Source organism: Microtus pennsylvanicus, chromosome 2, assembly GCF_037038515.1.
Source record: "Microtus pennsylvanicus isolate mMicPen1 chromosome 2, mMicPen1.hap1, whole genome shotgun sequence".
Classification (NCBI taxonomy): domain Eukaryota; kingdom Metazoa; phylum Chordata; class Mammalia; order Rodentia; family Cricetidae; genus Microtus; species Microtus pennsylvanicus.
Window position 1 is genome coordinate 82630348 of NC_134580.1, and position 17955 is coordinate 82648302.

Consider the following 17955-nt stretch of genomic DNA (forward strand, 5'->3'; position numbering starts at 1 on the left):
ACTTGTAAAGTCAATGTTGATAATAATCTGGAGGATTTCAACATTCTCGAAATTAAAGAAAGACTATCATGTGATTTATGGTCAACATGAAAAGTGATTCCTGTGTCAATATTTTTAAATGATTACTAGGTCAAGGCATATATATAATACACATGTGATGGATGAAATACTATTACATATAAAACAAATAGGTGGATTACACAGTATATGTGGAATAAATTCTATGCCATGATGTTAAGTCTTTAAAAAGAGGAATATAATGCCATTGGTTAATGTAAAGAACTTAATGCTAAATGTAAAGTCAGACACAAAAAACTGTAACATGGGCTCTAAATATATACAAAGATTTAAATAGTTAAATTAACAGGAAAATAGTAAAGCTGTGGTCAACAATAGTAGATCAGAGAAAAATAGAAAATTTCTAAGTTTATAGTTATATGTGGTAAATAATTCTTGAAAATTAATGTACTGAACTAAAACTACAGGTGGTAAGTTGGTATTTAACTGGCAACAATATGAAGTAACTATATTTCTTTTGTTAAATATGTACTTTCACAATATTGACAAAATTTGATAGTGCTCTCTTAGGTCCCCCTTTCTTATATTTCCCCATGTAAATACACAGGTGTCCCTTTATGCCTTTATGTATTTTGTTTGACTTATTGATGCACTGGTATTAACCATGTCATCTTTGTGCCAATTATTTTGTAATTATTCCTGATGAATGTTGGGTTCATCAGTGAGTAACAACAGAGAAGATGTCTAGTCTTACCCCAAACCATCAGGAACTCATATTTCAGGAATGAGGTTTAGGACTACATAGTCTACTCATGGATCTACAATTAACTCTTACCTTCATGCCACTGTAGGCAGCCTTGAAATTATAATTACATTGGTGCTATGCCAACAAAATAGCACCTCAGAGCACTTCTCACTTCGTCAGAGATTTTTTTTAATTTCTGTCCTCTTCTTATTGTATAAGTGATTTGAAATCCACACATTACTTGTTTTCCCATGCCCACAAACATAACAACAAAACATCTTGAGGACTTCTTGCAAAACTGTGTAGTTAGATTGTAAAATAAGTACTTACGTGATTTTTTTTAATAGTCCAACTTTAAATTTTAGCAATTCAATTCAATTTCCTCTAAGTAATGTGCCTTTCAAGAAGTACAATGGAAGGTGATAATATGATTTTTCAGGTATTGGAGTTGAAGCCAAAACAGAGGATCTGAGTTTAATCTCTGAAACCTACCCAGTAGAAGAAGAAACTAACTTCCACTAGCTGATTTTTGAGGTGGTTAAAATTAAGAAAATTTTTAGGGTCTCAGAAGAGACTTCAAACTTTTAAACTCTGTTAAGATTGTGAAAGACTTTGGAACTGAAGCTGGACTAAGTGTTTTTCTTTTGCATTATTATATTGTCAGATCATATAATACCCAAGTATTTGGATATGGTAGTTTGGATGAAAAATGTCTACCATAGTCTTACATATTTTAATGTTTGATGTGTAATTAGTTGAACTATTCATAAGTGATGGGAGGTAAGGCCTATTTGGAGAATATATGTCACTAGGAAGAAGCTTTGAGCTTTTAAAGTTCATGCCATTCCCACTTAAATCTCTCTCTCTCTCTCTCTCTCTCTCTCTCTCTCTCTCTCTCTCTCTCTCTCTCTCTCTCTCTCCTCTCTCTCTCTCACTTATGGGTGACATGTGAGTTATCAGGCACTGCTCCAGCACATTTTTGCCTGTCTGTGGTCAAGCTTTCTGCCATAAGAGCAATGGACTCTAATGCTATCAAACTGTAGGACCCGAAATAATTGTTTTCCACTACACATTGTATTGGTCATAGGTATTTTCTCATGGCCTTTAAAGAGCAACTAAGAAAAGGAGAGTGGAAATGGAAGAGGTTGTGTTTTATCTAAACATGCCATATCACCTATACAGCCATACTCTATAAATTCCATATTTGGTAAGAAAAACTAACATATCTAAATCAGATGCAAAGAAAATTGCTTCTTATGGGTCATATATTTTATCTTATGTTATGAAATACCCATTTCCAAGTACAGTAATGTAGGCAAGTGAAACTCAAAGGAAACCATCAAAGAAATCCAAAATGGTTTATCTGATCAATTGTTTTGGGAGACTGGGAAAAAACACCTATGTAAACATTATAAATAAATAGTTAAGAGTGTGTCATAATATTTTTTTTTGTATTTTAGCTATATATTTATTTCTAGAGAAAACTAAAAATAAAAGATATTAAATGCTATTCCCAGATATGTCTCTGTTTCTGCACATACACATAAGAACCATTTGAACCTGTGTACCATTAGTCATAACAGAGAGTGTTGAATTAGAAAAGGAATAAAACTCCATGTGTTTCTCATTCTTCAAAGATACCAAGAGTGGAATCTATGCCTGATGGTAAGAAGAGCACCATTCTTTGGTCTTCTAGAATTAGGTCATTCCACCCTCATCTTGTTCTTTGTATTTGTTCTTAATGATCTTCTTTTACATCTTTGTGTTTCTACCTCAGCTTACCTACATGAATGAGGTCAAATTAAATTAATTTGTAGCCTTTGATTTCTTTCCTCAGGGAAGGAACTGAGTTGAGAGGAATTCAAATATTCTTCAAAGCATTAATATTTCAAATTAATAGATGTAGTGTTTTGACACTTCTACCTCATTTTCTTTCCAAATATAAGATCATAATTTTCAAAGCAATGTCTGAATCATAACTATCTCATTATAATTCAATTATTGCTTTCAACCTAAAAAGTCTTAGGACTCATAATATAATAGCAAATATGTATGATAGATAAAAATTATTTACTGTTTATGCCAGAATGTTACATTGGGTTAGAAATGGAAATTTCTTCCTCTAGAAAATGTAAAGTGTTTCTATGCATTGACTAGGTTACATCTTATTTTTAATGAGAAAATTACGAATATTGTGATAAATTAAAGCAACTCATATATAAAAGGATAACAATGATCATCATTTAATTCCTTTTAGATTAGGCTGGCAATGTATATTATTGTATAAAGGGGCATTTCATGTATTAAGATTCTTAGTGTGACTATAATTTGAATTGTGTTTTAAAAAGTTGTCCATTTGCATCCTTATTTTTTGATAAAATCATTATTGTTTAAATATTAAAAGATTGTAGCACATTCTAAGTTATTGCATATATTTTGGTTTCTTGCACACACTGTTAATTTCTTCAAATTTTATGTTGTCATGTTATATTATTCCATCACATATCCATTACTGTTCAGCAATTTTGTTGTTAGTCCATGGATCAGTCCTTTGGGAATGGATAGTTTCATCACTCTGAGATGTGTTTATTACTATGGTTTGATTTCTTAGTTTATTCAGAGCTTCAAAATATTAGAATATTTTAAGAATATTTGCATCATCTATGTTTATGTCATCTTACATATGTAACTAACTGTTACAGATTTTCCTGGTTGGTTGCTAAAATTATCTTGCTGTTTATAATATCCCTTCTTTGTCTTAAGTTTAAAGACATTTATGTAATTTGGCAATTAATAACTAAGTTTTGTCACATTCTTTCAATCAGAATTTCATTGGTTTAGAGTCATGGCTGCTTGACAAAATACTGCTATTCCATATCCAAAAATAAACTTATATTTTGGTTTAATGTTTCAATTTTATTAATTTTACTTTTGGTTTTTATGGTTATTTATTATTTATTTAATTATTTTACATGTAGACAAGAGTTTCGTCTCCCACTCATCCTCCTGATATCCAGCCATACTCACCTCCCAACCCCATCCCTACTCTTCTGTTTCTATTTTGGAAAGGGCAGAGCTACTGAGGATATTAACAAAACACGGCTTCTCAAATTGGAGAAAGAATAAACACCTCAAGGCAACCCAATATGAATAATAGAGTTCCAAATGCCAGCAAAAGAGTCAAAGGCAGCTCTTGCTACAACTGATATGAGTCCCATAAGAAGACCATGCTACACAACTGTTACATATATTCAGAGGACCTAGGTCAGTCCCTTGCAGGCTCCCTTGTGCATTCAGTCTCTGTGAGCTCCTGTGAAGGCAGGTTGTTTGATTCTGTGGATTTTGTTATGATGTTCTTGATGATCTGGGCTCCTAAAATCTGTCCTTCCTCTCTTCCAAGAGATTCCTCAAGTACAGCCCATTATTTGACTCTGGGTCTCTGCATCTATTTTTACCATTTTCTGGATGAAGCCTCTCTGGTGACTATTGGGTTAGGCACTAATCTATAAGTATAGAATAATATTATTTTTTTTAATTTATTTATTTATTAAGGATTTCTGCCTCCTCCCCACCACTGCCTCCCATTTCCCTCCCCCTCCCCCGATCAAGTCCCTCTCCCTCATCAGCTCCAAGAGCAATCAGGGTTCCTTGACCTGTGGGAAGTCCAAGGACCACCCACCTCCATCCAGGTCTAGCAAGGTGAGCATCCAAACTGCCTAGGCTCCCCCAAAGCCAGTACGTGCAATAGGATCAAAACCCCATTGCCATTGTTCTTGAGTTCTCAGTAGTCCTCATTGTCCGCTATGTTCAGCAAGTCCGGCTTTTTCAGACCCAGGCCAGCTGGCCTTGGTGAATTCCCGATAGAACATCCCCATTGTCTCAGTGTGTGGGTGTAATGGATGAAGAAAATATGGAATATATACATATTAGAGTATTACTCAGCAGTAAAAAACAAGGACTTCTTGAATTTTGCATACAAATGGATGCAAATAGAAAACACTATCCTGAGTGAGGTAAGCCAGACCCAAAAAGAGGAACATGGGATGTACTCACTCATATTTGGTTTCTAGCCATAAATAAAGGACATTGAGCCTATAATTCGTGATCCTAGAGAACCTAAATAAGAAGGAGAACCCAAAGAAAAACATATAAGCATCCTCCTGAATATTAACTTTCATCAGGCGATGAAAAGAGACAGAGACAGAGACCCACATTGGAGCACCGGACAGAAATCTCAAGGTCCAAATCAGGAGCAGAAGGAGAGGGAGCACGAGCAAGAAACTCAGGACCGAGAGGGGTACACCCACACACTAGTATAATATTATTATGCATTATCACGTTGACATTTTATTCTCCACTAGTGTATGGTTGGTTCTGTACTAGGTGTCTAGACCATGTAGCCTCTGGATCCTATCACTTCAGGCAGTGTCAGTGGCGATCTCACTCTGTTGGCATGGGACTCGGGCTGAGCCAATTATTGTTCAGCCACTCCCACAAACTCTGTGTCATACTTACCCAACACATTCTATAGGCTTGAAAGATTGGAGGGTGAAGGTTATGTGGCTCTGTTGGTGTACCAGTCTCCTTATTGGTACTCCTATTTGATCAAAGGAGGTGGTCAGTTCAGGATCATTGTCTACTTTTGCTAGGAATCATAGTCAACATTGTCAAAAGGACAAAACAGCAGACTACAGAATGGGAAAAGATCTTCACCATCACCAAATCTGACAGAGGCTTAGCATCAAAACTGGTTTTAGATTCCATATTAATCCTGTAAGAAAAGCTAAGATAAATAATGCAAGCAAGAATTCATGCTTCTGAACAATTGGAACACTCTTCTAATGCTAGTGGGAATGCAAACATGTACAGCTACCATGGAAATCAACATAGTGCTCCTCAGAAAATAGGAATAAATCCACCTAGAGACACCCTGTCCTACTCGTGTGTGTATACCCAAAGGATGCTCATTCATATTACAAGGACACTTGCCCAGTTACATTCACAGTACCTTTATTTGTAATAGCCAGTACCTGGAAACAAGCTAGATGACCTTCAATTGAAGAATATAAAAAGAAAATATAGTACATTTACAAAACGGCATACTACTCAGCTGTTAAAAATTACTGACATCATGAAATTCAAAGACAAATGAAGAGAACTAGAAAAAAAATCATCCTGGGTGAGGTAACTCAGACTTGGAAAGACAAACATGTTATGTACTCACTTATAAGTGGATATAACTATAAAGTAAAGGGTGATCATGATACCATGCAGAGATCAAGAGAGGTTAGATAGCAAGGATAGCACAAGGGATACACTCTGATCTCCCTGGGAAGGAGAAATAGAAGAGATTTCATGAGTGTACTCGAGGCACATGGGGATGAGAGAATGAGGGATCAGGGGACCCGTTCCGAAAGGAAAGTACTATAAAAGACGCCTGGAAAGGGGGTTCATTTCAGGGCAGGGAAACTCTCAGAAATCTACTAGAATGACCCCAGCTAATGTATCACTTGTAATCAGAATCTGAGAATTTAAAAACTCTACTCATGTCATCTTGAATAAATTACTTCTCAGTGTCCCCTGTTTTGTTAATATTACTTATGTAGAGATCAATTAAACATTTAGTAATTCATATCTTATATTCATTTCCTTTAATTACAGAAAAAAATAGAGCTTTAAGTGACATGTTTTTTAATCAATTTTTTTACAATATTCTGCAGAACTCAAGGATTTAGGTGAGAAAATTTCATTGACACCTTGATATTTATATAGACACAGCCATAAGCATCATATAAATTGACTTACACCTGAGAAAAAAGGAGACAGGAATGCCATTTACACATGTTTGTCAAGAAAACATGCAAAGGAGAATCAGTTACTGACTATGGAAATCCACAGTAAAGAGTTGATTTAAGAATTATCTGACAGTAAATACATGAAATTCATATCTACTTGCCTAGAAAAATAGTATGTGACCCTGATAAAAAATTAAAGTTGTTTCTATAAAAAAAGTTAAGTTTGATTCACTATATATTAATTGACTCTTTTTTACAATCAGAGAAAATATAATTTATGTTGTTGATAGAAGAGAGACACAAAACTTATAGATAACAAAAAGCAAATTTCAAGGAATTAGCAATAAAACAATGATAAATAACAACAAATTCTGCAATAATGTCAATAAAATGAGATTGAAAGTGATTACTGCATAAACTACTGAGAATTGTAATTATTTTCACTAAAAGTATCTATAGAAAAGAAAATGTACTTGAAGGAATAAAAGGCAATGATGGTTTACCAAAAAAAAGTTTGAAATATAATAGAGAGATATAGATGGGTAAAGAAAGGGATGCGAATGGGAGGATAAAATGTGGAAGGACCAAGAAAGGATATGGTTGGAGGGACACCTACATCTTAGGACCATTAGAGGCTTGTAAAGAAAGAAAATGCAGAAGAAGTGCCCTAACGTATATGCATATATAAAGGCAATCTAAATGAAATGACCAAATTAGAAGTATATCAAATCTCATCTGGACGTCTGTTACCTCAAATAAGATTTCCAGCCTCAGGAACTGGATATATCTACTGAGTTGTTGGCCAAAGAGGTCCTATGAGAACTTTCAAACAACCCTGACTATTGTCAAAGTTAATGCTTCCTATCCTCAAATTCATGGTAAGATACTATTGATGAAGGCAACATCTACCTAATGATTGAACATAGAAAAGTCCATTTCTTATCTGCCTAGAGCCTTTTCCCCTACAGACTAATTATCATGCCACTGGAAGTTACTCTACACACTACAAAAGGAGTAAGGAAACACTACCCAGCTACAAGCTCTTCCTTCTACTAGTAAGACATGCTAAGGCAAAAGTAGCACACCACTTGTGGTATTAACCTACCAATCAATATCTGGTTTCCCTTTCCTAAAGAGATCCTCCCACCATTACTATCCCCTTACTCTATAACTAATATCTGTGGTTACACAGATTGTAACTTGCTTATCAAAGACTTAGGAGCTAACATATATGTATAAGTGAATATACTCTAAGCTTGTCTTTTTTTTTGGGGGGGGGCTGCATTATCTAACTCTAGTCTATCCATTTACCTACAAATTTTAGGATTCATTTTTTAATATTATTGAGATAAACTCTCTTTTTAGTTCTCTGTCCCTCTCCCATTTTATTGTGTTTGTTTTGTTGATACTCAGTTTCATTTAATTCCATAGATATTTTACAAATTAATCACCTATTCTGTGTGTAGTTTGTGAAAACATTTCCCAATTTTGAGTTTTCTTTTTTTGTTCAAATGATGGTGTTCTTTGCCATGCAGAATATTTTCAGTTTCACAAAGTTCCATTTATTAATGTTTGTTCTTAGTGTTCAAGTTATTTGTGTTCTATTAAAAAAGTCTTTTCTTGTTCTAATGAATTCAAGGATTTTCCTGACTTCTCTTTGGTCAGGTTCCGTATGTTTTGTCTTCTGCTGTTGTCTTTCAAAATTTGAAATTGAGATTTTTGTAAGGTGATGGGGTGGATTTATTTTCATTCTTCTCCACGTATCTCTCCAATTTGCCAAATTTTCCAAGCATGGATTTTTATGTCTTTATAAAAAATCAAGTGTTTATGGATGTGTAGATTTATGTCCAGGTCTTCAATTTGACTCCATTGATCAATATGACTGTTCTTATGCCAATATTTTGCTGTTTGAATTGTTATACATCTGTAATACAATTTGAGGTAAGGGATGTTGAAACCTACAGCAGCTTAGGAGATCTTTCTATTTTCTGATATTTTCTGCAACTTCTTTCTTCAATATCTTAAATTTTTATCATTTAAGCCTTTCGCTGTTTGTTTAGGACTAGGCCAAGATACTTTGGAGTTACTGTGAAAGGTATTGTTTCCCTGAATTTTTCCTCAGGTAATTTAATACTTTCATAAAGGAAGGTTACATGTTTTTGTTTTGTTTTTGTATTAATTTTATACACTGCTACCTTGGTGAAAGTGTTTATTAGATGTAGGAGTCTACTGGTTGACTTTTTAGATGTACTTATGTGTATCATCATATCATCTACAAATAGATACTTGACTTTATCCCTTTCTATTTAACTCCTTTGAGCTCTTTTGGTTGCCTTATTGGTCTAGCTAAGAGTTTGGTTACTATATTGAATAGGTATGGAAAGATGTAAAACTATGTCTTGTTCCTAAGTTTACAGAAAATGCCTTGATTTTCTTTCCATTTAGATTCATATGGGCTCTGGACTTACAGTAAAACACCTTAAATATGTCCCTTTTTTGCCTTGTGTTCTCAAGACATTTACTATGAAGGGGCATTGGATTTCCTCAAAGACTTCATTCTGTATCTAAAGAGATGATCATGTGGTTTATATCTTTCATTTTCTATATATGGTGATATGGTTTATTTATTCACATGACTTTTAGATTCAGTTTACAAATTATTATTGAGAATTTTTATATCTATGCTCATAAAGAATATTGATCCATAATTCTTTCTTTATTGGGAACTTATATGGTTTAAATATTAGGGTAACTGTGTCTTCCTAAAATGAATTGGCAATGTTCTTTATGTTTCTATTTGTGGAATAATTTGAGGAGTATTAGTGTTAATTTTTCTTTGACAGTCTGGTACAAGTCTGCTCTTTAAACTATTGACCCTGTTTTTTTTTTGTGATAGAAAGACTTTTAATCACTACTTCTATAACACTATGGATTATAGGTCTTGTTTAAATTACATATCTGTTATTGATTTAACTTTGATATGTAGTATATTAAAAATGCCCATTTCTTTTACATTTTCCAATTTATAATGATAGAAGCAAAGAAAAATAACAACAACAAAATGAGGTCATGTATTAATATAATTTAAGCAACAAAGAAATTGAATAATGTTTAATTTATGGATCTCTTTTGAAAATCCACAGAATATACTTAAAGACTCTGCCTATGAACAACACAGTTTGATAATTAGAAACATAGATTACCAAATCCTTTAGTTATGGATACAAGTGTTAACTTTAACGGTAAAATTCAGTGTCTCCAGGTACAAAATCAATCTAATGAAAGAACACTGGTAATTTGTCAGGGACAGATCACGACAAAAAAACACCTCTTACCAGGAAACGGATATAAGCAGCTTTGATATCAGCAGGACTGGCACCCTTCTTCTGGATACATCCAACTAGATGTTCTGGAAGCCATCTCATTTGATCCTCATCCTGTGAAAAACCACAGACATGTCCTCAACCCCACATTAGCACAGAATCAGGTAGCCACAGGAGCATGTATTTTCACAAAGCCTTATCTAATTGCAAATGAACTCTCTTGACATAAACTTGGGTCAGAGATGCACAACCCAGAAGTACGTTTTCCCTTTAACCTTTTGCTTCCAGATATCAGCAGTCAAAGATGGGTTTGATCTTTTTTCCTTCCAGGTGCCTAAGACATAGACATGTATGATTGGAGTACATGGACCAAAGACAGACAAGTCTGGAAAACAGGCAAGTGTTCACCTATCAGAGACGTAATAATCTGTCCTGTTGCAGAATCACAGGGTAAATTAAAATTAATAAAAATGGAGGAATTGTAGAGGCTCAAATATGTAAGCCTATTTCCACCTTGTCTGATAGTCTTGAGAGTTTGGAGGTTGCTTTAAATGCTTCACAAATGTAGCTACACATACCAACTCAGAATGTGTTTACTTGGTTCTTTTGACATTAAGATGAACCATACAAGTTCAGGAAGACCTTGAAGCTATGGTTTTCCTGACTCAGCATCTTGCATGCTACAAGTAAGAACATAAACTGTCCTATTGTTTAAACCTCATATTATGTGATCTCTTGATTAATACACTACCATTTAACTGCTATTCAGTGATCTCCAACAATCATAAGTGTAGCCAATAGGACAGAGCACAAAGATAAGTGAGGATACACAATATTATTACTAATTATGACTTTTGTCATTTTCTATCAACAGTTGATTTCAAATTTGCTCTTCTGTTAAACTATCCACTCCCCCAACCAGATCCCTCAATTTCTTGTCTCCATTTGCTAACTGTCCATCCTTAGACAGTTTCTTTATTCACTAACCAATAAAAGCAACCAGAAGGACCTTCCAAACCAAGCACCTGTTAGATATTTTTGTTTATCAATGTATACATTACCATAATTTAGCATTAGATATATCAGTACAAATAGAAATGATTCCTTAAAGAACACCAATATTTATTTGGGAATAAGAGTGTAAAGAAGATTGATGCTTCACAGTGAACTGTGGGCATATTCAAAGAACTGAGGCATAGATAAATTGCTTTTGTTGCTGTCATTTGGTTGGTTTGGAATAGTTTGGATTGGTTTAGTTTGGTGGTTGTTTTATTTTTGTTTTGTTTTGTACAGGGTCTCATATAGCCTAGGTTGGTCTGAAACTCAACATGCAGCTGAGATGACCTTAATATTCTCATCTTTCTGCCTCTGCTTCTCAAGTACTAAAATTCTGGTTTTGCCTCCACATCCACTCTGTTTGCTGTAGTGCTGGTGATTAAACTCATGGTTTCATGCATTCTAGAACAAACACTCTACCAACCAAGGTATCTATAGTGTGAAGGAAAGATTTAAAAGACAAAACTGAGGAAGAGCTATTTGGTTTGTTTTTTGTTTTATTTTGTTTTGTTTTTGAAACAGTAACTCTGGCCAAAGGGCACAGATACATGATCACCTCAGGCTGAAGTGGAAATACGAGTTTTGGGGCATTGCCACTACAGCACTACTTTATATAAAAGTCTGTGGTGGCTTCTTTGTTGATTGTGGTCTTGGCAGAATGTTTCTTTATGGTTTCTATTAGTCAGTCATGTGTAAGAACTCTTCTTTCAGATTGCCTCTGTTAATTCCCTTGGTGTTAACCTTCCTAGAACTGGAGGAAGCATCTCTGCTTTGATGTTCACAACTTTCACTTTTTTTTTAAGAGTAGTAGCACCTTCAATTGCATATCAATCATGTTATATTGGCAGTGCCAAGCACTCACATAAATAAAAAAGCCCAGTCCCAACGGATTGCTCTGTAAAGTACTTCCAGTTATAAAGTTTGGGGAAAATTATAAAAGAGGGAACAGAAACACTGTAAGAGACAAAGAACAAGGGACTTTGCGGGGAGATTCTGTCTCCAAGTAACACCACAAGCTACATCTTTAAAGTGCCACCACCGATACCGCTCCAAGAGAAGCTGAACAAAGCCTAGAATAAAAGATGCCAAAGAGAATGGGAAAAGCCCATGAGACCTCAACCATACAAAAAAAAAATTTTGGCAACTGAAAGAATATGGATGTGATAGAAGTGTACCCCATCCCAGGGAAGAAAATACCAATTAGTCGCACAGTTATCAGAAGTCAGAAACATACATAATTAGCATTCTACAGACTCTGAAGATTATATTTAGGATTATAAATATATAGAGAAATAGATTTTGTATGTATATTTATGAATGCAATAACAATTAATGGAAAAATGTCATAGAATTGAGGGAAAACAAAGAGGATTATATGTGTTTGAAAGTTATATTAAAAATATAATAGAATGTAGTTAATAGACATACTTTGGAGAAACAACTATAATAACATATCTATTATAGAAAAGATTAGGATCATATTTGGGGTCTATAACTACTTTGTTTTTAAAGCTAATTTTCATATAATAATGTATCTGTAGAAAACTGCATGTACAGTTGAAAGTAAGTTAGTTTTTTGAAATGTATGAAATGAACTCTATATTTAATAAAATAGAATTCTGTGATCAAAAGTTGAAAGGAGATTTTAAATGATTTTAACGTACACAGTTTCTACATAAAGTACTAATATGGAATTTCGCTATAGTTATGTATATCAAAACATAATGATGTTCAACTAATATATAATAAAATGAATTTGAAAAAGAACAAATTGTACAATTTAAAATAAAATTATTTACATGATTCATTTATGTGGTAATGGTTTATAATAAAGTATCAAAAGAGAGTGAGAAAGAAAATCTCTATTGGCATTTCCAGGTGTGGAGATAATTGTCTAAATGGATATGTGATCTTTAAAACTACAGATATGTTTTCATCTTTTTGAAATATCAATCACATTTATAAATGTGGGTGCATGTGTCATGAATGTAGTCATATGTATATATGACTTACACTACTGAAGCCACATATGTGTGGAGATCAGAACTCAGCTGAGTGAGTAGGTTCTATCCCTTTATCCTGTTGATCTCAAAGTTTAAATCAGGCCATCAGGCTTGACAGCAAGTGACTTTAACTGCTATGAAAGGCATCTCACTATCCCATGGGATTTATCTTTTAAGTTTTAAGTTGTCATAACACATGCAAAATATTAAATCGTATTTTCAAAATACTTATAAAATTAAGGAAACAATTTTTCTTTATTATTCAGCTCTCTTATTCAATTCAAGGAAAGCTGGGAGCTAGGGATTCCCCAAAGACTATAAAATCAAAAGGCTTTCCAACTGTATGGTCTTATTTAATAAAGAGAGTGGGAAACTTTCCAAGGCAAATATGGCTCTTGTCAGTGTATATAAGCCACACAGAATTGAAACATCTCAGCAATACTGGTTATGGCAGAAACAAAAATGTAAGAGGTTCATATTCCTGGGAAAATCAGAGGAAACATCATCCAAAAGAGAAGATCTGCTTTATAAGGTGATTCTTGTACTGTGTGTGCATCACAAACTGATTGTTGTACTTTAAATTTTCTTGCAACTACTCACTTAAACTTTGTTTCAGTAACATGTTTTTTTAAATACTTCATGAGTTTACAGTATTCTTCACATTCATGTTTATAAATGTTGTGGTCGATAAAAAATGTTGTAGTTTCCATTTCCAACCAGAGCTTGAGACATTTGGAAGCATAATGCAGTTTTATATGCCCATGTATAATGTTCTCTTAGGGTAACCTTAGTTCCAAGTCTCTCAACACAGAAAAACATATTCACAGGACATTAAGCTTACTCTAATATTATCTGATTGTCGTTTGACTTTTGGATCCTCTTTTTTCTCAAGATGAAGACAAAACAATAGGGAAGTAGTTGTTAAAAAACAAAGGGAGATGACAGAAATACACCAAATTAAAAGAGATATGTGAAAATGTCATTGATAGTCAAAGAGTTAAATATGCTCAATTTTGAACACAGTAAAATTAACTTTATGTAAACTGACCGTGGCTACTTAAATTGATCAGTTTTACTTATTTGTACTTGTATTTAAAAAGTAAAATACCTTGTTAAAAATGTCATTAATTTTCTTGGATTCTCAAAATAAAAGCTCCTATCATTTATTTCATAATCTGAAAGTGATCTTGGAGGTTTGCAATCAGAGAAACATTGATATGCACTAGTTTTAATCTTTTATAGAACTTTCTGAGCCAGAAAATCCATAAAAATTGTTATTACTATTATAGTTCAAGTACTAGCAAGGAAATTACAAAACATCCCCTAAATTGTTGACATTTCAATCTTCCAATTTCAAACCTAAACTTAGTAGAAAGACTGAACATATTAAGATTAGGAAAGAAAACTCAAGAGAAAAAAATAAAGGAAGAGAGTCTAGGAATGAAGTAAGAAAAACAGAAAAAATGAAACAGAAAGGTAGAGAGGCAGAGAAAACAGCTTTTGTGAATAAATTATTCAAACTATCTTGTGAAATCTCACCTTTTCAAGTTGAAAGTCTGTAAATATTTGACAATAAGTAGCGTCCTTCAGTCCTAGTCATACATTATTGTTTAAAGATACACTCTAATTACTAAGTCCAAAGTGCAGGGAAAGACAATGCTAAAAACGTGTCCTCAGCATGTGATTTCTCAATTTATTTGATGAACAATTTTATCACGCATTTAAAAAAATTATTTGATTACATTTCTTCAAGCATATCATGAATAGATTGGTGCCTGGGAATTTTGTGTTTATGTGTTAATGGCTTGTCATTCTCCTATTATGATAGTCAAGAGTCTGTAAACATATCTCAGACATTCATTAAAAAATATTATCTCTGAATCCATGCCAAAAAGCATATATTTGAGGCAAGGTAAATGTAAAAAAAATAACCATTACTGATATTTTTATACAATATATTTATTTACATAGATATACAGATTATCTTTCAGATGTGTAAAGTTTTTCCTATATCTAGGAAAATTCCCTAATTACAAAGAATATATAAACAGGAAAGTTATTTTAAATTTGACTGGGTACAATGCTAGATATAGTATGTATTTTTACTTGATTCTGAACATTAATTTTTTGTTTCTGTTTCAAGAATTCTTTGTTAGAGTCTCCCTCTCTCTCAACATTTTGGAGCCCAGTGTACTAAATGGAAGAAACAAACCAGTCTGTGGTGTCTGAATTTATTTTACAGGGACTTTGTACCTCAAGGGAACTGCAGATTTCTCTCCTGTTGCCATTTTCCACCCTCTACCTGATGATTATGGTAGGCAACCTCTTTGTGGTGATATTAATCATCACTGATCACCATCTCCATTCTCCTATGTACTATTTGTTGGCCAATCTCTCATTTGTTGACTTCTGCCTTTCCTCAGTTACTACTCCCAAACTGATCACAGACCTGGTAAAAGAAAATAAAACCATTTCCTTTGGGGTCTGCATGAGCCAGATCTTCTGTGTACATGTATTTGCTGGGGGTGAGATGGTTCTTCTTGTAACAATGGCCTATGACCGCTATGTGGCCATCTGCAGGCCACTCCACTACACCAGCGTCATGGACAGACAGAAGTGTATCTGGCTGGTTGTGATATCATGGATCATTGGTGTTGTGCATGCCATGAGTCAACTGATTCTGATTTTGGAGTTACCTTTCTTTGGACCTGGAGTAATAGACAGCTTTTTCTGTGATATTCCTTTGGTGTTAAAATTAGTCTGCATGGATACTGATACTCTGGAAATCATGATAAATGTTGACAGTGGTGTTTTAGCAATGACTTGTTTCATTCTCTTGTTGATATCTTACACTTACATTCTATTAACTGTTCGGTTTCACTCTAAAGATGGTTCATCAAAAGGCTCAACAAAGGCACTCTCTACCTGCATCTCCCATATTATCGTAGTTTTGCTATTCTTTGGGCCTGTGATTTTCATCTATCTGTGGCCTGTCAGCATCACTTGGGTGGACAAGTTTCTTGCTGTATTTTACTCAGTCATCACACCTCTCCTGAATCCAGCCATCTATACACTGAGAAATAGAGACATTAAAAATGCCATAAAGAAGTTAACAAGTCCCATGTAAGTTTTGGAATAATGTTTAGACAACTTATATTATCAGCAAATTCATTGTGTACACACCATTTTATACAAACAACTTGTTTCTGGGATCTATATGATGTAATTAGTATATGGATATGAAAATGCCATTAGAATAATATATTAAAATTTGTAATACAGTTTTATCACTAGAATGAGTAATAGCTCTGCATAATATATTTACGTATAGTAAAGAGTAGACAATAACAATAATGTTGCAAAAATAATGATGTTATTACACATCACCTGTGTGCCCAGATTTGGGTAGGTCACTTTGCTTAGACTACTATTAACAAAATTCTCTTTAAGCCGAGCGGTGGTGACACACGCCATTAAACCCAGCACTCCAGAGGCAGACCAGCCTGGTCTACAAGAACTAATTCCAGGAAAGGCTCCAAAATTACAGAGAAACCCTGTGTCAAAAACAAAAACAAAACCCACTTAGAATTATTTATCAATCTTACCATCTTCTAAAATATGGCATTATTATACATGAGTATGCATTAATCTGTATTTCTTTCTTAACTATAGATTAATTTTTATTGTTTTTATTGAGCTATATACTTTTATCTGCTCTCCTTTTCTCTCCCATCCCCTACTACCTTGGTCCCCATGCTCCCAATTTATTCAGGAGATCTTGTCTTTTTCTACTTTTCATGTAGTTTAGGTCCATGTATGTCTCTTTTAGGGTCCTCATTGTTTTCTATATTCTTGGGGTTGTGTATTGTAGGCTGGTTTTTTTTTGTTGTTTTATTTCTAAAAGTCACTTATGAGTGAGTACATATGATATTTGTCTTTCTAGTTCTAGGTTACCACCCTCAATATCATGTTTTCTAGATACATCCATTTGCACACAAATTTCAAAATGTCATTATTGTTCCTGCTGTGTAGTAGTCTCTTGTATAAATGTACCACATTTTCCTTATCCATTCTTCAGTCAAGGGACATTTAGGTTGTTTCCAGGTCTGACTCTGACAAACAACCCTGCTAAGAACATAGTTGAACATATGTGTTTGTGGTATAATTGAGCATCTTTTGGGCATATAACCAAAAGTGCTATTGCTGGGTCTTGAGATAGGTTGTGTCCTAATTTCTAAGAATTCACCATACAGATATCTAAAAGGCCAGTTTGCACTCCCACCAGTAATGGAGAATTGCTCACGTCTTCCCCAGACTTATAACAGTCAAACTTTTAGTCACATTAGTTGATTTTCTAGTTATGTAGAGATATATTTCAGTTACAAAGATAATCTTCAACACTTTAAGGACCTAAAGAACAAGGCATTTAAAACATTTTAAGAACTTAGACTGTTTTCGACAGTGAGACATGTCTGCTTTGGACAACACGAATACTATTAAGAGGCTGATGGGATTTAAGGAAACTTGTTATGGAATTTGCCTTCAATCTATTTGGGCAAAAAAAAAACTGTTCTTGCCTGGAATGCTTGGCAGTATACTGTATAAACTGGATATGCAGAACCCACAAAAAAATGACTGTTGAACTTGCCTAAACAAGGTGGGATGGTCCTTCAGGGTTCCTGCTTCACAGAAGAAACTTCCAGTTGTTCTGCAAGACATGAAGAAAGTGACTGAACTCTCTTTGAATTTTCCTATTGCGTGAAAAAGTATGCCAGATACTACGAAACTTTAGGCTGAAGATGGATACCCCTATGTTACAGAATAACTCTGCTGTCTAGGCAGAAAGATGTCTCTGTCATTTCCAGAATATTAGAAGTTGCGTACAATGTACTTCCTGTTTACTTAGTTAATATTATAATCTTCTAGGGTGTTTGTTGATGTTGAAAACAGAAATTTACCATTGAATATGAAACTATAGACTCATAAAAAATGTAATTTTTTTCTTGAAACCTATT

At 34.0% G+C, this 17955-nt stretch overlaps 1 protein-coding gene across 1 annotated transcript; it reads left to right on the forward strand.

Moving 5' to 3' along the window:
- Positions 1-15137: 15137 nt before the first annotated feature.
- LOC142844933 (olfactory receptor 4K15-like) lies at positions 15138-16067 on the forward strand. The gene has a single exon (XM_075963709.1). The coding sequence runs from the start codon at positions 15138-15140 to the stop codon at positions 16065-16067; it is 930 nt and encodes a 309-aa protein (XP_075819824.1).
- Positions 16068-17955: the final 1888 nt, after the last annotated feature.

Bases quoted from the DNA above. Each gene is read 5' to 3' on its own strand.
- LOC142844933 (XM_075963709.1), top strand. From the start codon at position 15,138: ATGGAAGAAACAAACCAGTCTGTGGTGTCTGAATTTATTTTACAGGGA.